This window comes from Lytechinus pictus, chromosome 1, assembly GCF_037042905.1.
Source record: "Lytechinus pictus isolate F3 Inbred chromosome 1, Lp3.0, whole genome shotgun sequence".
Classification (NCBI taxonomy): domain Eukaryota; kingdom Metazoa; phylum Echinodermata; class Echinoidea; order Temnopleuroida; family Toxopneustidae; genus Lytechinus; species Lytechinus pictus.
The window spans coordinates 17,828,986-17,849,475 of NC_087245.1; the positions used below are offsets into that span (position 1 = coordinate 17,828,986).

The 20,490-nt window shown below is 35.0% G+C and overlaps 1 protein-coding gene across 1 annotated transcript; it reads left to right on the plus strand.

Moving 5' to 3' along the window:
- The first annotated feature begins 1,964 nt into the window (after positions 1–1,964).
- On the plus strand, positions 1,965–19,377 carry LOC129264202 (thyroid hormone receptor alpha-like). Its single transcript, XM_054902061.2, has 7 exons — positions 1,965–3,369; positions 5,300–5,441; positions 13,014–13,222; positions 15,285–15,401; positions 15,963–16,221; positions 16,729–16,856; positions 17,498–19,377. Exons 1-7 carry the CDS (start codon positions 3,277–3,279, stop codon positions 17,618–17,620), a joined length of 1,071 nt encoding a protein of 356 aa, XP_054758036.2. The 5' UTR covers positions 1,965–3,276; the 3' UTR covers positions 17,621–19,377.
- The last annotated feature ends 1,113 nt before the right edge of the window (positions 19,378–20,490 follow it).

Consider the following 20,490-nt stretch of genomic DNA (forward strand, 5'->3'; position numbering starts at 1 on the left):
GTTACCAAAACTGGAATTTATCTTTAAGCTTACAAAGAACAGAAATTGTACGCCACTTCGATAAAAAGCCCAATAAAAAAAATCACGTTTAGAAGTGGAATCCCTAACCCTGCATCTCATACCCAACTCAAATGCCCAATACTATTTTATTTATTCACAGCACATCCATTCACAGGAACAACCTGGTCTAGGGTATGTAGGCCTACAAATAATTAATGAAATCCCTGTTAAAGCTGTTCAAATATGGGACATCTGCTTAAAATTTGGGATGTCCTTACTAACAGCCTGCGCAGGAATCCTTGTTTAGGGTGCTTTTTTCAAGACGCTTCTCGTGGAGCGTTGTGGCCCAGTGGATTAGTCTCCGGACTTTGAAACAGAGGGTCGTGGGTTCAAATCCCAGCCATGGCGTAGTTTCCTTCAGCAAGAAATTTATCCACATTGTGCTGCACTCAAGCCAGGTGAGGTGATTGGGTACCTGGCAGGAATTTATTCCTTGAAATGCCACAGCGCTGTAAAAGGCTGCGGGGCTAAAGCCAGGGTAATAATATCCAAGTCCTTTGGAAGCGCATAGAGACCCGGGGGGGGGGGGGCACTTACGTTGACGAGTGGATACCATGCGCGACCAAAAAAACACGTAAAAAGGATGTCTTTTTCAAGATAGGGCACGTTACGTATGTAACGTGATAAGGGTGTCTAAAACACAAAAATAATGAAAAAAGGGTATCTATTTCGCTAGGAAAGCTACGTGTTAAGGGTCAAATTTGCGGAGATGATAAAACAAAATTAAAATGTTTTAAAAAGGATGTCCTTTTTGCCCCAACACTACGTGTTTAGGGTTCGATTTGCGCGAGGTGTGGAAGGTGGGGCCGTACTCAACCAAATGGTGTGTAAAGGTAAAACCGACGACCGACGGACCCGTGACATAACAATAAAAAATCGCTGTACTTGTTTAGGGGTTCATTTCAGGGAATATACTTGCTAAGAGTATCGTTTTGTTTCCAATACTTGTTAAGGGTAGGGTTTCAGACGCCAATACTTGTTAAGGGGTGCATTTTCAGAATATGGAAAATACGTGTTTAGGGTGCTTTTCGAGACCCCATGGTCGCGCATGGTATCCACTCGTTAATGGAAGTGGCCCCCCCGGGATAGAGAAGTTATTTATAATGTGTACTGTTATGCGCTATACAAGAACTGACTATTATTATTATTATGGATGCTGTCCACACTTCTCTGAAAATGCTATGAAAGTGCTTCAAGCTTATATACATGCATTAATTCCATCCTCCATCTTTTATTCTTGTCTTCCAAATATACGTATTTCATTGGTAAAATGGTACTGATATCTATAGGCTGGATACTAGTCAAACAAAAGGTCTGGAATTGGCCTGAACTGTGTTCTCATCATATCCTGATAGATTCTTTCCTTTGATATGGAATTGGGTCAGTTGTTATGTAATTATTTTTTCATGATAGCCTGGTACTTGCAGTGAATATTGTTCCAGTTCTGGAATAAGAGAATGTTTTAATTTGAAATCAGAGGGCATAATGGTTCCTCCATGGATTGACACATGTTCAGTATCTGCCAACTTCCACCTTGAACTTCCTCATTCGTTTAAAGGGGAAGCATTTGATTCCAATTTAGTAATCCTGTGAAAGCAGGAAAAATCAGAAATACAATGGTTATTAAAGTTTACAAGAAATCATACAAGAATTTCTTTTTCACAGATTTGATTTAAACAAAAAGACCCCTGCTCGATGAGAAAAAATCCAAACACCCCTTGTCTAACATCATGCAATCAAGTTCTTCATAGGCATATATAATTTTTTTTTAGGATGTAGGTGCATAAGATTTGGTAACAAATTTTTTAAAACATATATTAAACTAATAAGAAAATAGTCCCTGAATCAAACTCTAATCAAACCTTAGAAATGCTCCTTTTCAGAGAACAGTTTGGAATTCCTACGTACTTGGAATTTACAAAATTTACAAAATTTACAAAATGCATTCTGCTGCCGTGCTGCATGTAATTACCTGGTACCATCTTGGACCCTACTACAAATGGTATCATATCATTACCCCAGCTGGAGCTGAGCCACCATTATACTGTTGGAGCTAAATCCTAGCGGGTACTCATTCAACTCACCTGGGTCGAGTGCAGCCAGTTTGGATAAATTTCTTGCTGAAGGTGGTTTCAAGCACCTGAAGTAGGATTCAAACCCACAACCATCTGATCAACACACTATGACACTTCCACATCCCTAAACCCCAGATTTTGACTGTTGTTATTTTGAATAGGCAAACTAGTCAGTTTTGACTATTGTTGCCTTGTTAATTTGCTTTCCTTTTTTTCCAAAAACATAATAATTTCTTTGTTGAATCTATATCAGTTAGAAAAGTAAAGGAAAGAGAGGAAAGAGAAGATCTTACGAAATCGTGCAAGACCACCACTCCTGCCCTGTTCTGCACGTTATCCTGACAAGCCCGCTCGAGGTGCATTTCGAGGGCGTCTGAAATGCAACTTCATTTGTATTATATTGACTGGCCTTGAGGGGAACATCAAATATGTCACCCGCAACAGAATCATATTTGCCCGAATCTTTAGACGAGGGCAATATGGTTCTTTTAAGGGCGACATATTTGATGTTTCCCGAAAGAAGAGCAATATTATTATTATTACCTACATGTAAGGCTGTACAATGTGTAATTCAAGCTACTATTTGGAACAATTTATATGCCTGTATGCTTATCACTACTTCTGATTTCATGTTACTTACGACCTTAGCGAAGTAATCCTTAATAAGCAATTGTGCCGTAATTGTTACCTTGCAGTCGCGCATCATGCATGACGCGCACATACACTCCATGCGTAGAAATCTTACGCTTGGTTACGTTTGTGTATGCACTGGCCGCGCCGCGCATGCGTTGGTTCATAAACTGGTTCCAGCCAGATTTCTGAAATGCTGAAATTAGCGATCGAAATCGGCTCCTACTGCACAAGTGCACTAGCAGAAATATGGCCAATATTGCCCTCTATTTTGTACAGGATTTCTATGGGCTAAGCCCGGGGAGGGCAACATGGCAAATGTTTACCTCGTTGGTCTCGGATTTAAAGTAGCGAGCGAAATATGACTTATTTATCTTCTAAAATGCCTTGTATAGGTAATAATGATGAATATCCACACTCTATCCATGTATTTTTATTGAATAAAGTTAATGAGTAGTTTTCCTGTTTTGTATTGTCTTTTATCATAGAGTCACCATACATACCAAGCTACATGGATCTTAGCAATGGCCCAGAGCCATGTGTCGTATGTGGAGATGCTGCTACAGGATATCATTACAGGTGTATGACCTGTGAAGGATGTAAGGTGGGTTCTTTATACAGCTAGTTCAATTCAATATACATTTATTACATTCTTGGTTTTAATAGATATGGAAGATGAAACATACTAAGTTATCTACCAGTGTCACTCTGCAAAGGTAAAAATGAAATTGGGAACTGCATATAATAAGGCCCAGAGGGCATATAGTAGGGCAGATCCCACAACATTCATAGCATAAAAGATTACAAACAAACAAAACAACTTATTGTGACCCGGGGGGGGGGGGGGGGGCACTTACATTGACGAGTGGATACCATGTGCGACCAAAAAACACGTAAAAAGGATGTCTTTTTTCAAGATATGGCACGTTATATGTACATAACGTAATAAGGGTGTCAAAAACACTAAAATATTGAAAAAAGGGTATCTATTTCGCTAGAAAAGCTACGTGTTTAGGGTCAAATTTGCGAGGGTCTAAAAAATTAAGACTAAAATGTTTTATAAAGGATGTATATACTTTTTGCCCCAAGAGTCAACACTACGTGTTTAGAGTACGATTTGCGCGAGGTGTGGGAGGTGGGGTTGTATTTAATCCAATGATGTAGGTAAAGGTAAAACCGACGACCAACGTCCGTGACAATAAAAATATCGCTTTACTTGTTTAGGGTTTTAATTCAGGGAGTACTTGCCAAGAGTATCGTTTTGTTTCCAATACTTGTTTAATAAGGGTAGGGTTTCACACGCCAATACTTGTTAAGGGGTGCATTTTCAGAATATGGAAAACATGTGTTTAGGGTGCTTTTCGAGACCCCATGGTCGCACATGGTATCCACTCGTCAATGGAAGTGGCCCCCCCCCTCCCCCTATTATTAAAGATGACTTTAATAATAGAGAAACTGCTCCAGCTTAATTTTTGTTTAAACAAAATTATCCGACTTGCTATCAGTTACATCTTTACAGCTAGATGAAATAAGAGTCTGAACTCTGTCATATCCCCTCAGACAACAAACACACAGACAAAAAATAGTACCATTAAATAGAAAGAAATAAGTGAAATGAGGTGAAATGAAGAAAAAGAAAGAAATTAAATTAAAATTCCACTAACTAGAGTGTCATTCCCAGGACCCTTTTTTCTTTAATTCAATGCATGAATTACTTTTATATGAATATATAACTTCAATTAAGTTTATATTCATGTTAAAGAAGATAAAAACCTTCATATTATTATAATAACTATTAAAAGAGTTAAATAGGTCTTAATATTGTCTAGTTTATATTATAATTTCTTTATCCAGAACAATTTTAGGGAAGAAATCACCTCTTTGTATTTTTACCTAGAGCTGCTACCATTACACAAAGTTGTTAGGTTATTATATCCAGTGTTGTGTTTTTGTGAAAATAGGGTATGTTATTGGAGACTACACATGAACAGCGAAGATCTAATGAAGATCTTGATGTATTAGGTCTTAACAGAATAATCATTTCTTTCTGAATGTTGTACTAGGTTTTTGGTTCTGATCTTTGTACTATATTGGCCTAGGTGTTGAGAATAATGGACCATTAAAATGAGATGAAAATTATCAATGTGTCTAATTATTAGAGTAGAAACTTAGATTCATATTTAAAAAGGGGACAAACAGGAACAGTTATGTGAACTTTCAACTCTCAGAATAAGCCACATACTAGTACATGCAAGCTAAATTCCATGAACACGGATTAATTGAAATCTATCAATTACAAACATGTATTTGAACATATAGTTGTGTATAAATTCTTCATGAAGTGATTATTTTTGTTACAATAAAGATTGCAAAGGTAAAGACTTGAGTTTTTCTACTTGCATGGATGGTATGCATACAAGCATATTTCCTTATTTAATTAATTAGCATTTGACTTGCGAAGTGTTTCATTTTCTTACATTACTCATTTTCAATCAAGATGAAGAAAATTTTTCTTTTACCCCTTCTTGATGCAGGGATTCTTTCGAAGGACGATTCAGAAGAAGTTGAGTTATTACTGTAAATGGAATGAAGAATGTATCATAGACAAAACAACAAGAAATCAATGTCAGCAATGTCGTTATAAGAAGTGTCTCACTGTTGGCATGGCACCAGATTGTAAGTTTTCATCACTTTATTTTTTTATTGATTTTTCAACACTTACATTGACGTGCTTTCTATTAATCTGCCATTTTGGCGGGCTTCAGTTTAACCTTTGAGCTTTTCTGAAGTGCATGTTATCCTGCAATAATTAGTGACTTAGATTTTTTCTCTGTTCTGTCTCAACACAGTACAGTGTATAAAATCAATGCATACCAACTCTCAAGGGCATTCCTTGCTTTGAGACAAGTCTGAGAGAATTCATACAAGGAGTGGATATATGAGGTCTGGATAATATAACTGTGTTTTCATGTCTTAACGCTTTTACAAAATCAGTTTGTTTTCATCTGAAATTTTCCATAAGATACCGGTATCATATACCAATCCATGGCATCTGAATATTTTGTGATCGTATCATTATACTGTACAGTTAATAATACGTTGTATGACATGTGCATCCAAAAGCAGGAAAAGATTTTACTCCTATAGAATTTCATGGACCTCATGAGGTTGAAATGAATTAATTTGATAATTAAGGACATTGATGTGTAATCCCTCTTTTCAGTTCTCTTGGCCACAAGGTTTGAAAGGAATTTTCTTGCGGAGTTTCTGCTTTTCATTCATTGAAAAAGTATGGAATATTTATTGCGCATGCTGGCTCAACACTGAGTCTTTGATATTTTACTTGCGTGTCTTGGTTAATAGAGGCTTCTGCTAATTTGAAGGTAAAATGTCTCATCCCCATGTTTATAAGAAATAAAATCAGAATTGTTTCCCTCTGTGATTTTATTTTAGTCTGTCCTGTTACCTTGTCATTCTCCCCACAATGTTTGATGCACCTATAATTCTGACCTTCAGGCCAGGCAAAGATCTTTTCTCTGGCTTCAGTGGTCAACATATCAGCCAAATTCATCCTTTTTTAAGGAAGTGTTTCTTTATCTGTCTGGGTGACATAAAGGTCTTTTATTTCTATTGAGACAATTATAGACCCTTAAGTGAGGTCAAGAAAACAGCAAATAGACTTGATTACAAAGGGAAGGGGCAAGGAGGGTCGTTGGGGATGTTTGGAAGTGTTTATGCTCATGTGTTGTGCAGAATTGCTTTCAATGATGGGATTATTAGACCATTCAAATATATTGATTCATGAGGTCACATTACTCAAAGCGCCTGGCATTAGCCTTTGTTGAATTTGTTCAAAGGATGGAAAGTCCTTTCTGTCAGAGGGGACCAGTCTCTTGACAGTTCTCATGTCATGGATCTACAATCGAACTAAAAAAAAAAAAAGTTTGGACAATATCGAAAAAAAGTTTTGGTTCTGAGGACAAGATAGCGCGTGACCTCTCTTGGTAAGGTCATATGCTTCTGAAAAGGAATACACTTTCATACAATTACAATAAGACTAAGAATTCTAGTCAGTGCATGCAATGCTGCATGTATTATTATGGTTTGGATTTTATGATGATATACAGGGGATAAGGAGGACAATGATACTTACTATTATAGCAATTGTGCAATCCATTGGTAATTTCCATGATAAATCATTCACAAACACCAATGGCATGAAGGAGTTGATGAAAGTTTGTAATAACTTATATGCAGCCGTGCCCAAATGTATGGTTTTACATCAGGCTTATCTCCAATCATGTAGTAAAATAATTATTAAATTCAATTCTCCTTTTCAAAATTTTCTTGTTTATAATCGAAATAGACATGAAAAAGGGATTTATTATGCGAACATGGAGTAGTTAGTGTGACCTTAATTCGCGCATTACCTAATATATCTCTGCATCTAATTTTTAATGTCTTGAAAAACTGATATCACCAACAGAAAAAGCGGCCCAAAACTCGAAGGTAAGGTCTCAATTTGTGAAAATATTGGCAGAACATCGGCAAATTTTGATACCTTTTGCGTCTGCTCTGAGAAAATCTGAACTTCTCAATGAGCATCAAGAAATTGCCAGTTTGCAAGCATAGGTCTCCAAAGTGGAACATTGTAAGTAAAATATGTTACCAACCGAATTTATGGCATTTTAACCCCCATCTGATACCATTATCTTACCTTTATCTGCTTGATTTTGTTTCTAAAGCTTCGCTAAATGATCGTGCGCAAATTGAGGTCACACTTTTTTATGACACTTTTCAGCCGAGTGGGCACTAGTCGATCGCCATGGAATTTTGAAATCGCAATACCAGCGAAACCCTTGACCTAATTTAAAATACCGTCAAGCGAATATGACTTTGGGATCTTGCCTTCCGTCTGATATTTATGATTTTGATTAATTTTGTGTGAACTGTGAGAAATTTTTGATTGCAAATCAACCTCATGGTAATTGTTAAAATGCGCGCAAATTATGGTCACCCCATCATATGTAAGGATGATCTTTTCTGAAACCTGTAGTTGCATGTGATTACAGTAATGTAGTTCAGGGGGACTTTCGAATTTTGTACTTGTAGCGGTACATGTAGGCTCTATAATATGTAGTCCTCGTTTTTGTTACATTTAGGCTGGTTCAGGGGAAAATTCTCAAAGCGTTATGAAAAAAACCCTGAAAAGTTACAATATCAGTAGTTAATGTGAAAATGTTCATGAGAAGTATGCCCCTTTCAAATGGTAACTGTATTTTTATCTCCAATTATGCTAAAAACTAATGAAGTCATGCAATAGAACTAGAAGGGAAAGGGGTTACTTTTGTCCTGCTTATTTTTAGCAAATACCTGCTTATAACTTTATAAATACACTGTTAGCTCGGCCTATTTTGGAGTTGTTGTAATAATTTGTGTCATGTTTTGCAGCCTTGTTGAGGTAATAGATGTCTCATAGGACGAGATGCAGACTTTCCAATGTTGTGGAATAATTATGGTGATAAGCCAATACCATTGAGAGGCAAGCCGCATAAAATGTTTCTCTTCTTTGTTGATGGATTATGAATGCTTGGTTGAAGGTAGTACTACTTTTACTCTTCTTGTTTGTCAAATCAATGGATTAGTTGGTCATTTTTCCTGGATTTTGTATCTTTTCTTTTGAAAGAATGTCTCCAAAGTGGAACATTGTAAGTAAAATATGTTACCAACCGAATTTATGGCATTTTAACCCCCATCTGATACCATTATCTTACCTTTATCTGCTTGATTTTGTTTCTAAAGCTTCGCTAAATGATCGTGCGCAAATTGAGGTCACACTTTTTTATGACACTTTTCAGCCGAGTGGGCACTAGTCGATCGCCATGGAATTTTGAAATCGCAATACCAGCGAAACCCTTGACCTAATTTAAAATACCGTCAAGCGAATATGACTTTGGGATCTTGCCTTCCGTCTGATATTTATGATTTTGATTAATTTTGTGTGAACTGTGAGAAATTTTTGATTGCAAATCAACCTCATGGTAATTGTTAAAATGCGCGCAAATTATGGTCACCCCATCATATGTAAGGATGATCTTTTCTGAAACCTGTAGTTGCATGTGATTACAGTAATGTAGTTCAGGGGGACTTTCGAATTTTGTACTTGTAGCGGTACATGTAGGCTCTATAATATGTAGTCCTCGTTTTTGTTACATTTAGGCTGGTTCAGGGGAAAATTCTCAAAGCGTTATGAAAAAAACCCTGAAAAGTTACAATATCAGTAGTTAATGTGAAAATGTTCATGAGAAGTATGCCCCTTTCAAATGGTAACTGTATTTTTATCTCCAATTATGCTAAAAACTAATGAAGTCATGCAATAGAACTAGAAGGGAAAGGGGTTACTTTTGTCCTGCTTATTTTTAGCAAATACCTGCTTATAACTTTATAAATACACTGTTAGCTCGGCCTATTTTGGAGTTGTTGTAATAATTTGTGTCATGTTTTGCAGCCTTGTTGAGGTAATAGATGTCTCATAGGACGAGATGCAGACTTTCCAATGTTGTGGAATAATTATGGTGATAAGCCAATACCATTGAGAGGCAAGCCGCATAAAATGTTTCTCTTCTTTGTTGATGGATTATGAATGCTTGGTTGAAGGTAGTACTACTTTTACTCTGCTTGTTTGTCAAATCAATGGATTAGTTGGTCATTTTTCCTGGATTTTGTATCTTTTCTTTTGAAAGAATGTCCTTATTGCTGCCTTGCTTTGGATAGGTGACAATGATGAATGAATGTCTCAGGGTTTTTTATTTGCTTTATGTCCTGATACAAAAATAGGGTGGTTTAGAACTATGAGTGGAAACTAGACCCTTGTACCAAGATTTTCCTTAAAGGGAAAGTTCATCCTGAAGAAATGTGTGTTGCAAAGATACTGGTCAAAAGAAATAATGAAAAATATTGGTGAAAGAATGAGGAAAATCCATCAAAGATTACAAAAGTTATTAGAATTTTGACATTTTGATTTGTGACCTCCAACAAGCAGCTACCTCATATATATTTCTATTTTTCAATGGTTCATGATGACTTTTTTCTTTCAGGAGCAGGTTTGAGATTATTTGTCCATTGAAAAACTGAAGGTACAATAAAAACAGTTTTCAATTTTTTGACAAAAAATAGCATATTTTATATTTTTTATGGAAAACTGCTTGCCTATGACGTCTCAATGAAAAAAAATCTGATAACTTTAATCTTTGGATTTACCTCAAAGTAATATTATTCTATTATTTTTCTGCTGTTTTTACAATATACTTTTGTCAGGGTGAACTTCCCCTTTAACATTATAAAGTTTAGTGTCATCGGATTAGATTGTGGAAATTTTTTTTTAAAGAAACCTTCTCCAAGTGGTAGGGAAATGTTGCACATAAAGTAGGCCTAATGATATATACATTTTTATTTTTGTAATCACCAAAATTATATTTACTGCACACATAAGCATGACAAGGAAATGTAAAGAACGACAGTGTAGGCCTATTCTATTTCAACTGCTTTTATTTTGTTTTTTGTCATATTTTGAATTGACAGCATCTAAGGAACAATCATTGGCTTTAGGCCATGTTATGTGAAATCTTGAGCACAATATTTTTTCGAAATAATTTTTAAAAATGATGAAATCGCAATTTTTCTTATCGCTCGTTCCACTACATGACTTTCGCGTAAGGATGATTATATATTTGTCACTTATTGTTGCTACAAAAATTATTTGACTTGTTGATGATTGAGAGTTGTTCATTTGTGAGGTCTTTAAGTTTTTAATACACAACAATGGGTAACCTTTATCTTAAGAACCTCCCTGCCTAGCAATCCTTGGGAACATAGCAACGCCAAGACAGCCATCAGAAACATTACAAGGGAAATATATAAACATGAAGAAATTGTCACGTCTTGAGCCCTTGCATGTGCAGAGCGCATGTGCAAAGTAACCTCATCCCATCTTTCCTGCTGTGTGCATTGAGCTTAAGAAACGATGTGAATGTTATTTTCTAATCAATAATTTTGAAAGGATGTTTGAGGTGATGTGAGGTTACGTGATCTATTTGTCATCGGTATTCCTTTTGAAGATCCCAGAGCAAGGTGTCTTCTTGGGTCTCTTTTGTGTGAATCGAGGTCATGAAGTGTCCTAAAGAAGGCCACATAAGGACAAGAGCTTTAGATTAAAAGGAAAGAGAAGGAATAAATGGACAAACAGAAAGTTAAAAGGACAAAAAAAGATGAGGGACAGCTTGTTTTGCAATTTCTAAAGATGAGAATACATCCCTTCAATTTCAATGACATTTCCTTCCAACTGTTAAATGCCTGGTGACAATTATTATGTAAGTTCTACTTTCCTCTTATAATGACCATCTATCTCTATCAGGGGTATATTGATCAGAAAGAGAACTAGAGGAAGAAGAAGTAGAAAAAGAAGGAGGAGGAGGGAGAAGGAGAAGAAAAAGAAAAAGGAAGAGTAGGGGAAGAGAATAAGAAGAAGAGGAAGAAGAAGAAAAAAAAGATGAGGTGGAGGAGAAAGAAGAAGGATAAGAAGATTGTCATTGTTTTCTAGAATATGACATTTCATTGATTTATAAACAATATTTGGGGAAGCTGCGCTGCTCACATATGAAGTCACAAATCAGACAAATACAATTCTAATAATTTTTTATCTTTGATGTTTTTTTTTCCTCAAATTTTCACCAATATTTTGTATTTTTTTAATCCTTTAAAAATCAGTGAGTGCCTAGTGCCTACTTGTATTGCCAAATCCATTTTCTTCCTGTATTTTCATTTTTTCTTCAACTTTATTCTACCAGCTCCTATCCACCATCTTTGAATGATCTAGAACTTTGCCACAACTTTTCCATCTTTTCTTCTCTTAGTTTTATATTCATTTTCATATAATCTTTCATTGTATAATTTCTTTCTAATTCGTTCTCTTCTTACTCTTACTCCTCTTCCAAATCATCCCCTCTTGCTTTCTTCTTTCTTGTCATCTTCATTCATGTTTAACATTTAATCCATAAACTGAAAACAGTCAATGAGATGTCCTTAAAGGAGAATGAAACTCTTGGAGCAAGTTAGCTTTTGTGAAAGCAGAAAAATCAAAGAATAAGATCAACAAAAGTTTAAGTAAAATAGGACTAGCAATAGAAGAGTTATGAGCATTTGAATGTCGAGATCACTAATGCTATGGAGATCTTCCCATTGGCAATGCGACCTAGATCTTTGATGTCACAGATGAACAACTCTCCCCTTTTGGACACTGAAGATATACCCCAAAACATCTCTTTTTGCTCATTCTAATCATATGACAAACAATTTATCAATGATATAATGTTGTGAAACCTCTGTACTTGTCCTCTCATAAAGAGAACACCTCACCTTGTGATAGACTCTATAAAAGTGGGAATATAAGTGAAATAAGTACTAAAGTAATGAGGGAGTTGTACATGTGTGACATCACAGATCTTGGTCGCATTGCCAATGGGAAGGATCTACATGGCATTAGTGATCTCGACATTAAAATGATCATAACTTTCTTATTATTCATTCAATCTTCCTCAAACTTTCAACAATATGTTTCTTTGATTTTTCTCTTTGATATGGATTCAGCTGGTTTCAAGGGTTTCATTCTCCTTTAAGGGATTAGACATAAGGTCAACTAGCAGATTATTTACCAAACCTTTTATGAAGGATAAATATCGTCCAGCCCCCTTCCAATTTCTTTAATATATTCTCTCCATATTTATTTCAATGTGTTGGGAAGTTTTATTGCTCCAGTTATTTCTATCCAGGTTATCATCTTATTATTATATTCGTCATTGTTGTTAATGTTGTTATTGTCACTATCACAATAGTATGGCACTAGAGCAAGGATTCACTGTAATATGTATTCATTCAAACTATGATATTTGGCCTGTGCTAGTGAATGTGGTGATTATTTGATAAAGATTTTTAAGACTTTGTCAGAACATATCTCGGTACTTTTGCTCCAATAATGGTCTGGCTTAGTGCTAAATAAGGGCATATTAAATGGGTTCTAGAGATTGAGTATACAAATTTGACATGTGTAAGAATACAAGAAGATATTCATATTTGACAAATTGACATTGACAAATAAAGAAGAAATATATTTCACTAATGTTTTTAAACACCTGCGGCAGTAGATACGATTTAAGTGTAACCCTTTTCTGGTCTTAATCTTGGTCTTTTTAGTGGTACTGAACGAGAGTCAGCGTAAGGCAAAGAGGGCGCTGATACAGGAGAATCGTGAGAAGCGTAGCAGAGAAGAGATGCTGAGACAGACCGGTCTAATCTCTACTAACCAGCTGACAAATCATGAAGAGTCGTTGATTAGAGCTATTCTGGTAGCTCATAAACAAACCAGTCATATGTACAGGAGGGAATCAAGTTCCGGGGATGAGGTTTGTATTAATACATCCATTACTTTACAAAGTTCATAGAGGAGATATAAACCCTCTCATGGTTTAGACTCCCCTCTGGCTTTTTCAAGTACGCACACATAATGAATCTGATTTAATCCTCTTTTCTTTAATTGTTTACCTTGGTAATTTGTGCTTTCAATGTTACACTTTTTCAAGATTTTTTAAAAGGATGGGGAGGGGGTTTAAACCTCAAATATAAAGTATCAATTGTATAAACTTTTCCTTGTAAATCCAGCCTTCATATTGTTAGGCACCTTATCAAAAGTCAGAGCCTTGTCGAAAAATTCTTTCATACAGGAATCCAGCAAGCATCTTTTCATCTATAATTCTCATATTCATTGAGACATAACAGTAATGGATGTGAAAAATCGGCTGTGAACTATGCACATACTACATAGTGTCTTTGACTCAACAAAATATGTTTGCATTATTTCCTGCATAAGGGTTGAAACTTCTCTTATCAACCTTTTTATTTGGATTTTGAACAACATCTTACAGTGAACTCTACAGTAGCATACACAGGATTTTTAAAGGGGGGGGGGTTTCAAGCTGAATGAAATGTTGAAAACCCTCTCCCCCCCCCCAAAAAAAAAAAAAAAAAAAAAAAAAATCACCACAAACTTTACGTTGTTTCGTACCTCAAGAAAAATCGACAAGCAAAAAAAAAAGGTCTTTGAAAAAATTTTAGGGGGGGGGGGTTTGTTATAAACAAAAATTTAAGGGGGGTTTGAACCCCTGTAACCACCCCCTGCGTACACTACTGGTACTCCAAAATTATTCTTTCCCATAGGCCCAGATTAGAGATGGAAATTAAGTTTCTACCAGTTGTCTTGCATAATTTCCATGTCAAAATATTCCTTGTTTTAAGTAGATTTTCACATAATCTTTTGTCACCATGAATCATAGAATATGTTTTAATTTCTATATTTGTCAGCATATCAGACCCATTTTCATACATTTCAGCAAGTGCATTTTTTAATGAATTATATACTGTGAGACAGAGAGAAAAGGGGTGATTTTCCTTCTAATGTTCATTAAAAATATGTTTTAATGGACCTAAATGCAATTTACATGCATTTTGGTTATATTTGACACTTAATGGATAAAAAAAAATCCTGAACATCCTAAATGCTATCATACAGTATATCAGGAGAACTTAAATTATGTTGATTACAATATTCTTCCTTTTCAATTCAAATCTATCAATCTTCCCCTGCAATCCCACAGCTGTTGCCATGGTAAATGAGTGTTTTCATCAGTTCACAGAATAACATTACCCTAAAGACTGATTGTAGTGGTATACTTGTCATCTTGGGCCACATTTTAGTTCATAAGTGACCCAAGAGACTGTCTGTATTGTCAGTTCAGGCCAAGGTTAAACCACACATGCTCATTTGATGTTGAGAATATTTATGTCATCTTAAAGCATGCTATTTAAACATTGTATTTAGCTATGTGGGGGTTATGCAGTAAAGCGACCTGACCATGGCATTTCAAAGGTACTGCAAGTGTAACAGTTGAATTTATTTTGTTGACGTCCCACCCCACGTTGAAATTAACTTTCTTGAAAGTTTAAGGTATTTAGTGACCTCTCCTGAATATTTGTCAAAATCAGCATTTGCTATACACCCACAGAGTTGTGGGAAACTATTCACTTTTCAGGAGTGGGGTAAAGATAAGAAATAAACGTCTTTCACATAAATTAACAATAAATGATGAAAAAACCTTGAAGTATATCTAAAAATAATTTCAGAAAAGCTCAATCCTGGAAAAGAGAATTTTTGAGTTTTTGTAACTTATTTTTATCCTATTTTTGAAATATGCTTTTTTCAAAAGTTTTCATTTGACATAGATGGATTTCCACTGCACTCAGCTTTTCTGGACATACCTGGGGCCCTGTTCATAAAGAGTTCGAACTATGTGGAATACTTTTGTAATCATAATAAATGTTTCAATGGTAGTTACAATATATTTTAATATGGCAAAGGTACCATAGTTGTAAGACTTATTTTGTCATCATTAATATCTATTGTATTTTTAGAGTGAACCTGATAGCAAGAAACTGAAGATGGAGGATGAAAAACCCTTAGCTGAGATCATGACGCCTTCTATAGTCAAAGTAGTGGAATTTGCCAAGAGAATACCAGGATTTACAAATGTGAGTAGCCTCTACATGATGAAAAATGGTACATTGTTGTTAACCCCTGGTTTACTTGGAATGAGAAGATAAGTATTCAATAATTAAGACATAAATTATTGTCTCAAGCCATGAATTACATGTTTTGGGAAGTGATTATCCTTTCAACATTTTATGTGACTATTATTTTAGTGTAAAAATAGCTATTTGAAAAATATCAACCATGAATGGCATTTTGTATTTTAGTTTTCAGTAGATCACCTTTATTCAAAGTACATGTATGATGTTGTTATTTAGACAGCAAAACTTCTTTTGAAAAAATCTATTGAGAAAATGTGTTTTAAAGACTATTATATGATCTGATAGCTATGCTCTCGATTTTACAGGAAAGTGTTAACACAATTGGCTACACATTGGCTACACATTGCTTCATGTAAAATAGAGATTTCAGTTACAGCCTACTTTAATACTAAAGTCATCAAAATAAAACAAAAGGGGAAATTCGGCTTACATAATGCGTATTCTTGAATTATGATTTTTTTTAACAGTCACTATTATTTGTTTTAAATTCATCTTTCGTAGCTTCATCATGATGATCAAATTTTACTTCTGAAGACCTGCTGCATGGAGATCATGTGCTTGAGAATAGCTCAGAAGTTTGACCCGGACAGTCAGAAGTTGGTCCTCTCCAACGGTCTTCGGGTCGGCAAATCCGACATGGATCACGGTGTCCTCAGTGAGCTAATTGAACCCATCTTTGACTTTGCTGTCAGTATGTCCAGATTACAACTCACAGAAACAGAGAATGCTCTCTTAGCTGCAGTGTTGCTGATAGCAGGAGGTGAGTTATCTCAGTCTTCATTTCGATCCCACCGCTGCCACCATATCTCAGCTATGCATGGTTGCTATCTGGAGTGATAGAGTGCAGAATAATAACACATCAACAATGATTTCAAGTACTAAACTTTCTCAGGGTGTTCGGTTTATTTAGCCATATTGGAAGGGTAGTAAGAGAACCCTCTTGGACTATAAAGGCCCTTGATCATCAGGAAGGAAAGTTGATGGACTAAAATTAGACATAATTGTCATTTTGCCCTTGTTTCATTTTACCATATTCACAATTTTTCAATCGAATGCATCCATTTTATTGCATAAATTAATTGCACATAAAAAATGTATGCACCTTCATTAATTATTTGGAAGACAACATTGTGTATAACAAGAACTTGTGTCATACATTCATGTTAGCCATGGTCATATTCTAAGGATGTATTTTTTTTTCTTTTCAGTTGAAATTTATGAATAAGGTTTATTCTTGTGAATTTTTGATCTTGATTTCTTTTTACAGACCGACCAGGTTTGAAGGAGGCTAAGCTTGTTGAGACGTTACAAGACAGTCTGTTAACAGCCTTCCAGCATTTTATCAATGAATCCAGGCCAAAGACCCCTGTGCACTGGGCCAAGATACTCATGAAGGTAATTTTAGAAGTATATTTTAAATTTCTGTATGCTGGACAAAATAATTTAAAGATATAGCATTGTTTTTGTCTTGCCTGTACGAAGTTGGCAGAGACCTCGTGATCACTTTCCCTGTTAATAGTCTGTTACAAAAATGTTTAAAGTTTTTGTTCAATTTGCTCTTTATTTCTTTATTTCTGCATCAATTAAATGGATCCAGGCTTGGGTAATACCACATGTGTGTTCATGAGGATGATGGGGTCAAAGGTCATCTAGGGGTTGATATGAGGTCATGTCCATCCTGTTTTGGAGTTTTTGTTCAACTTGCTGTCATTTCTTTATTTCAAGTTGTTTGCTTTTGGTACAAATCATTATATAATAGTACACTTGGGTTCATGAGGATCATTAGGTCAAAGGTCATGTAGGGGTCCAAAGATCATTTACATATTTTATTGATTGCAAAATCAGGCAAGACTCGTGTTTAATGAACCACCTTGTTATGGCTATTCTTGGAAGTTTCAACTCCTGTTAGGATGTTCTTTTATTATCTTTTTCAGACTAGAAGATACTAGTATTCGCTTTTACAAATTATTTGATGGTTGTTGAAAGAAAGTTATACGTGATATGAATTAAAAGATAAAAACTGTTTCATGTTTCAGATCACCGACTTGAGGACCATCAGTGCCAGGCATGCTGAACGCATCATGTGCATCAAGTTGGACCGACCTAATGAAATACCTCAGATATTCTTGGAGATGTTTGATGATAACGGTCTGGTCTGAGTCCCCAGCCTACCTCACATTCAATGCTTGAAATAGTTCACCAAACCCATCACAAGTATGAAGAAACCTGCCATCCTTGCAATGAACATCTACGGTTATATTGTTCCTGCACATTCTCCAAACTTGTGGTGATAATCAACAGAGATAACCTAGCTTGAAGCATTCAGCCTCGATGGATTGATTGAGTAAAAAACCAACATGGCTTTAATAGATGGCATCCAAATTGAAGAGTCGACTAGTCACATTCAGTTGTTTATCCTACAGGGGTTATTCTTACAGGTTAAATTGCAGTATTGAAACATCACGGTAGTCTTCAAAAGTTGAAGATGTCTCTTCCTACTATTGACTGCCCTCCCATGTTACTGTTGCTCTCCAATCTAGGTTTACTACCTATGATTTAAATTTTAAACTGGATTCTGAAATTCCCATAGGAAAAGTAGAGTTTCCACCAGTTCCCATAGAGAGAAAAAAAATCCTGATTATTAATGTTTTCCCTATAGGAGGGCAGGTTAATTAGCTCTGTAACCATCTTACTCTCAGGAATGTTAAGTATTACAATGTGTTTTAAGTAGAATACTCATATCAAAACGTGAAATACCTCATATCGTTCATTTCGTTTTTTACAAAAGACATGTGTGAAAACTATATGACAGTTCCTTGTTATCTTCATATCTTTTTTGACACGAATGACTTACATGTATGTCAGCAATCCAGTCCATGCCAGATACACTTAATGCTCAATTCACAGACATTTCCAAATTCACTGATGGTAAGAATAGTCCATGCAGAAAACGTATTTAATAACATTTTCTTTCCTTTTCATTGCAAAACGTCAAGTTTAGAAGATTGAGTTTGAATCACTCTCTGGCATGGTTAGGATTTGCTGAAAGAAGTTTCTCAGGAAATATTTTGATTTGTATCAGGTTAGTAGATTGTTTGTTTCCATAGTAACCAGTACCTCTCAGGGAATAGCGAATCGATTTCTGATAATGCTCTGTGTTTAGAAGCAGAAGAGCATTAATTCAGGGGCCCGTAACACAAAACTTAGCAATGATCGTAGAACAATTTTCTAAAATTAATTCCATTGACTACAATGTACAATCAATCGTGAAAATCAAGCATACGAGCAATCGCTAACCTTTGTGTTGCGGGACCCAGGTCCTTTTAGTTAATTGCTTTCAGACTCTTTGCTGGGGGAGTGTGTATGCTAGGAAGATCGTATGTATAGAATTAATATAACATTCTCATGGTTTATCTAGTTACAGTAATTTGTTGATGTACATTTTCTCAAAATATAACCATGAATATATGTCTACAGTATGGGTAACATTTATTGTCAATTTGGAACTACTGTGTAAACAATCTTGCCATGTAAACCCAAATGCATCATTTTGAGTTTCAATCGGCAAGTTTTAATGTTACCAAAGATTAAGTTGAAGGGTCAACTGACATTAGCTTCCAGTGTGATTGTTCCTGTCTTAATCTGTCAGGAATTATAGGTTTGTGTTAGGGTGGTGGTAGGGTTTTTAGGTCAGAATAATTTGAGGACAAGGAATGGGGTAGGCGTAGGCCTAGAATTAGAGTTTATATTTGGTTAAAACGAGAGACATCTTTAATGGATCAAATGCCATGGGATCCATTGAAGAGTTTACATCATATAGGGATTTTCTTTTTTGAGTGTGTGTCTTATTTATTAATTGTTCATTTCTTATTTTTTATTCTGTTATTTATTTATTTTTAATTAATTTAAGTTACTTATTTTTTTCATTTTATTATATTTCTTTTATAATTTATTTATTTTATTTCATTTAGTTTATTTTCTTATTGATTTATTTATTTCATTTATTTTTTTGGGGGGTGGTATTATTTGTAAAAAAGATTGTCCCACATCTAGATTTCATGTGAAATGCCGGGTTTATTTAGGCTCAACAATTGTTCTCACTCAACCACTCTCTGACCGATCACATAACAAGGTTCCAGTGATGAAGGGTAGAGAATAATGCTTTCAAAATCTGGAATCTGCTTTAATAGGTGATAGTTAAGAATGGAGGTGACATGAAATTATTTTCTTGCCATTTACAGGCAAACAATTTATTCATCAGTAACATGAAGCATGTTCTTAATTGGGAAAGTGTCAAACATTTGTGTAAATATTTAGAGTGTTTTAATAATTATATATTATTATATGTATCTTCGTGGGTGTTTTCGCTCGTACAAATGAAGAATAAACTTCCAGTGTGTTGTGTGTGCATAGTTTGTTGAATATATATTATAGAATCTTGGTGTTTTTTACACAAGAGATATGAAAACCATTCATTAAAGAATTATCAGGGAATGATATCATTAAGTTCTGTTGTATTATTGTATAGAAGCATTATGTCCTTTTTATGTGAAGATATTCTTCTCAGAAAAAAAAACTCATTTGAACTAAAACAATTCTTTGAACATGTACCGGTATATCAAATTTCTTTATATTATCTTTGGCATTGAACTATTAAAAACCTTATTAAATAGTTTCTATTGGGCAACATAAGCATTTTTTCTAAATAAATAATTAATTTTAAAGATAACAACTTCAAGAGAATTTAGGTGGCTTATAGATCATTTGCCCCTTCCCCATTTTATAAGAAATTCTTATTTGGCTTTCAATGGAATTACTCATATTTTCTACCTGATCTGTATTTCCAATGATTTTCTATGTTTAAAGTAGGTTTACTTTTATTTCTGGTCAATTTTGTCCTTTTTCAGATATTTGAATGATATGAAATTGGAACACAGAGATAAATTCTGTCATAAAATAAATCAGAAATATATTCTAGGATGAACAAAAGAAAAAAATAATCAAAGGATATGTGATGTGAGTCAGCTAA

Coding starts and splice junctions, on each gene's coding strand:
- LOC129264202 (XM_054902061.2), top strand. CDS start 3,277: ATGGATCTTAGCAATGGCCCAGAGCCATGTGTCGTATGTGGAGATGCT. Junction 16,222..16,728: donor AGTGTTGCTGATAGCAGGAG/GTGAGTTATCTC, acceptor TTCTTTTTACAG/ACCGACCAGGTTTGAAGGAG. Junction 16,857..17,497: donor GGGCCAAGATACTCATGAAG/GTAATTTTAGAA, acceptor TTCATGTTTCAG/ATCACCGACTTGAGGACCAT.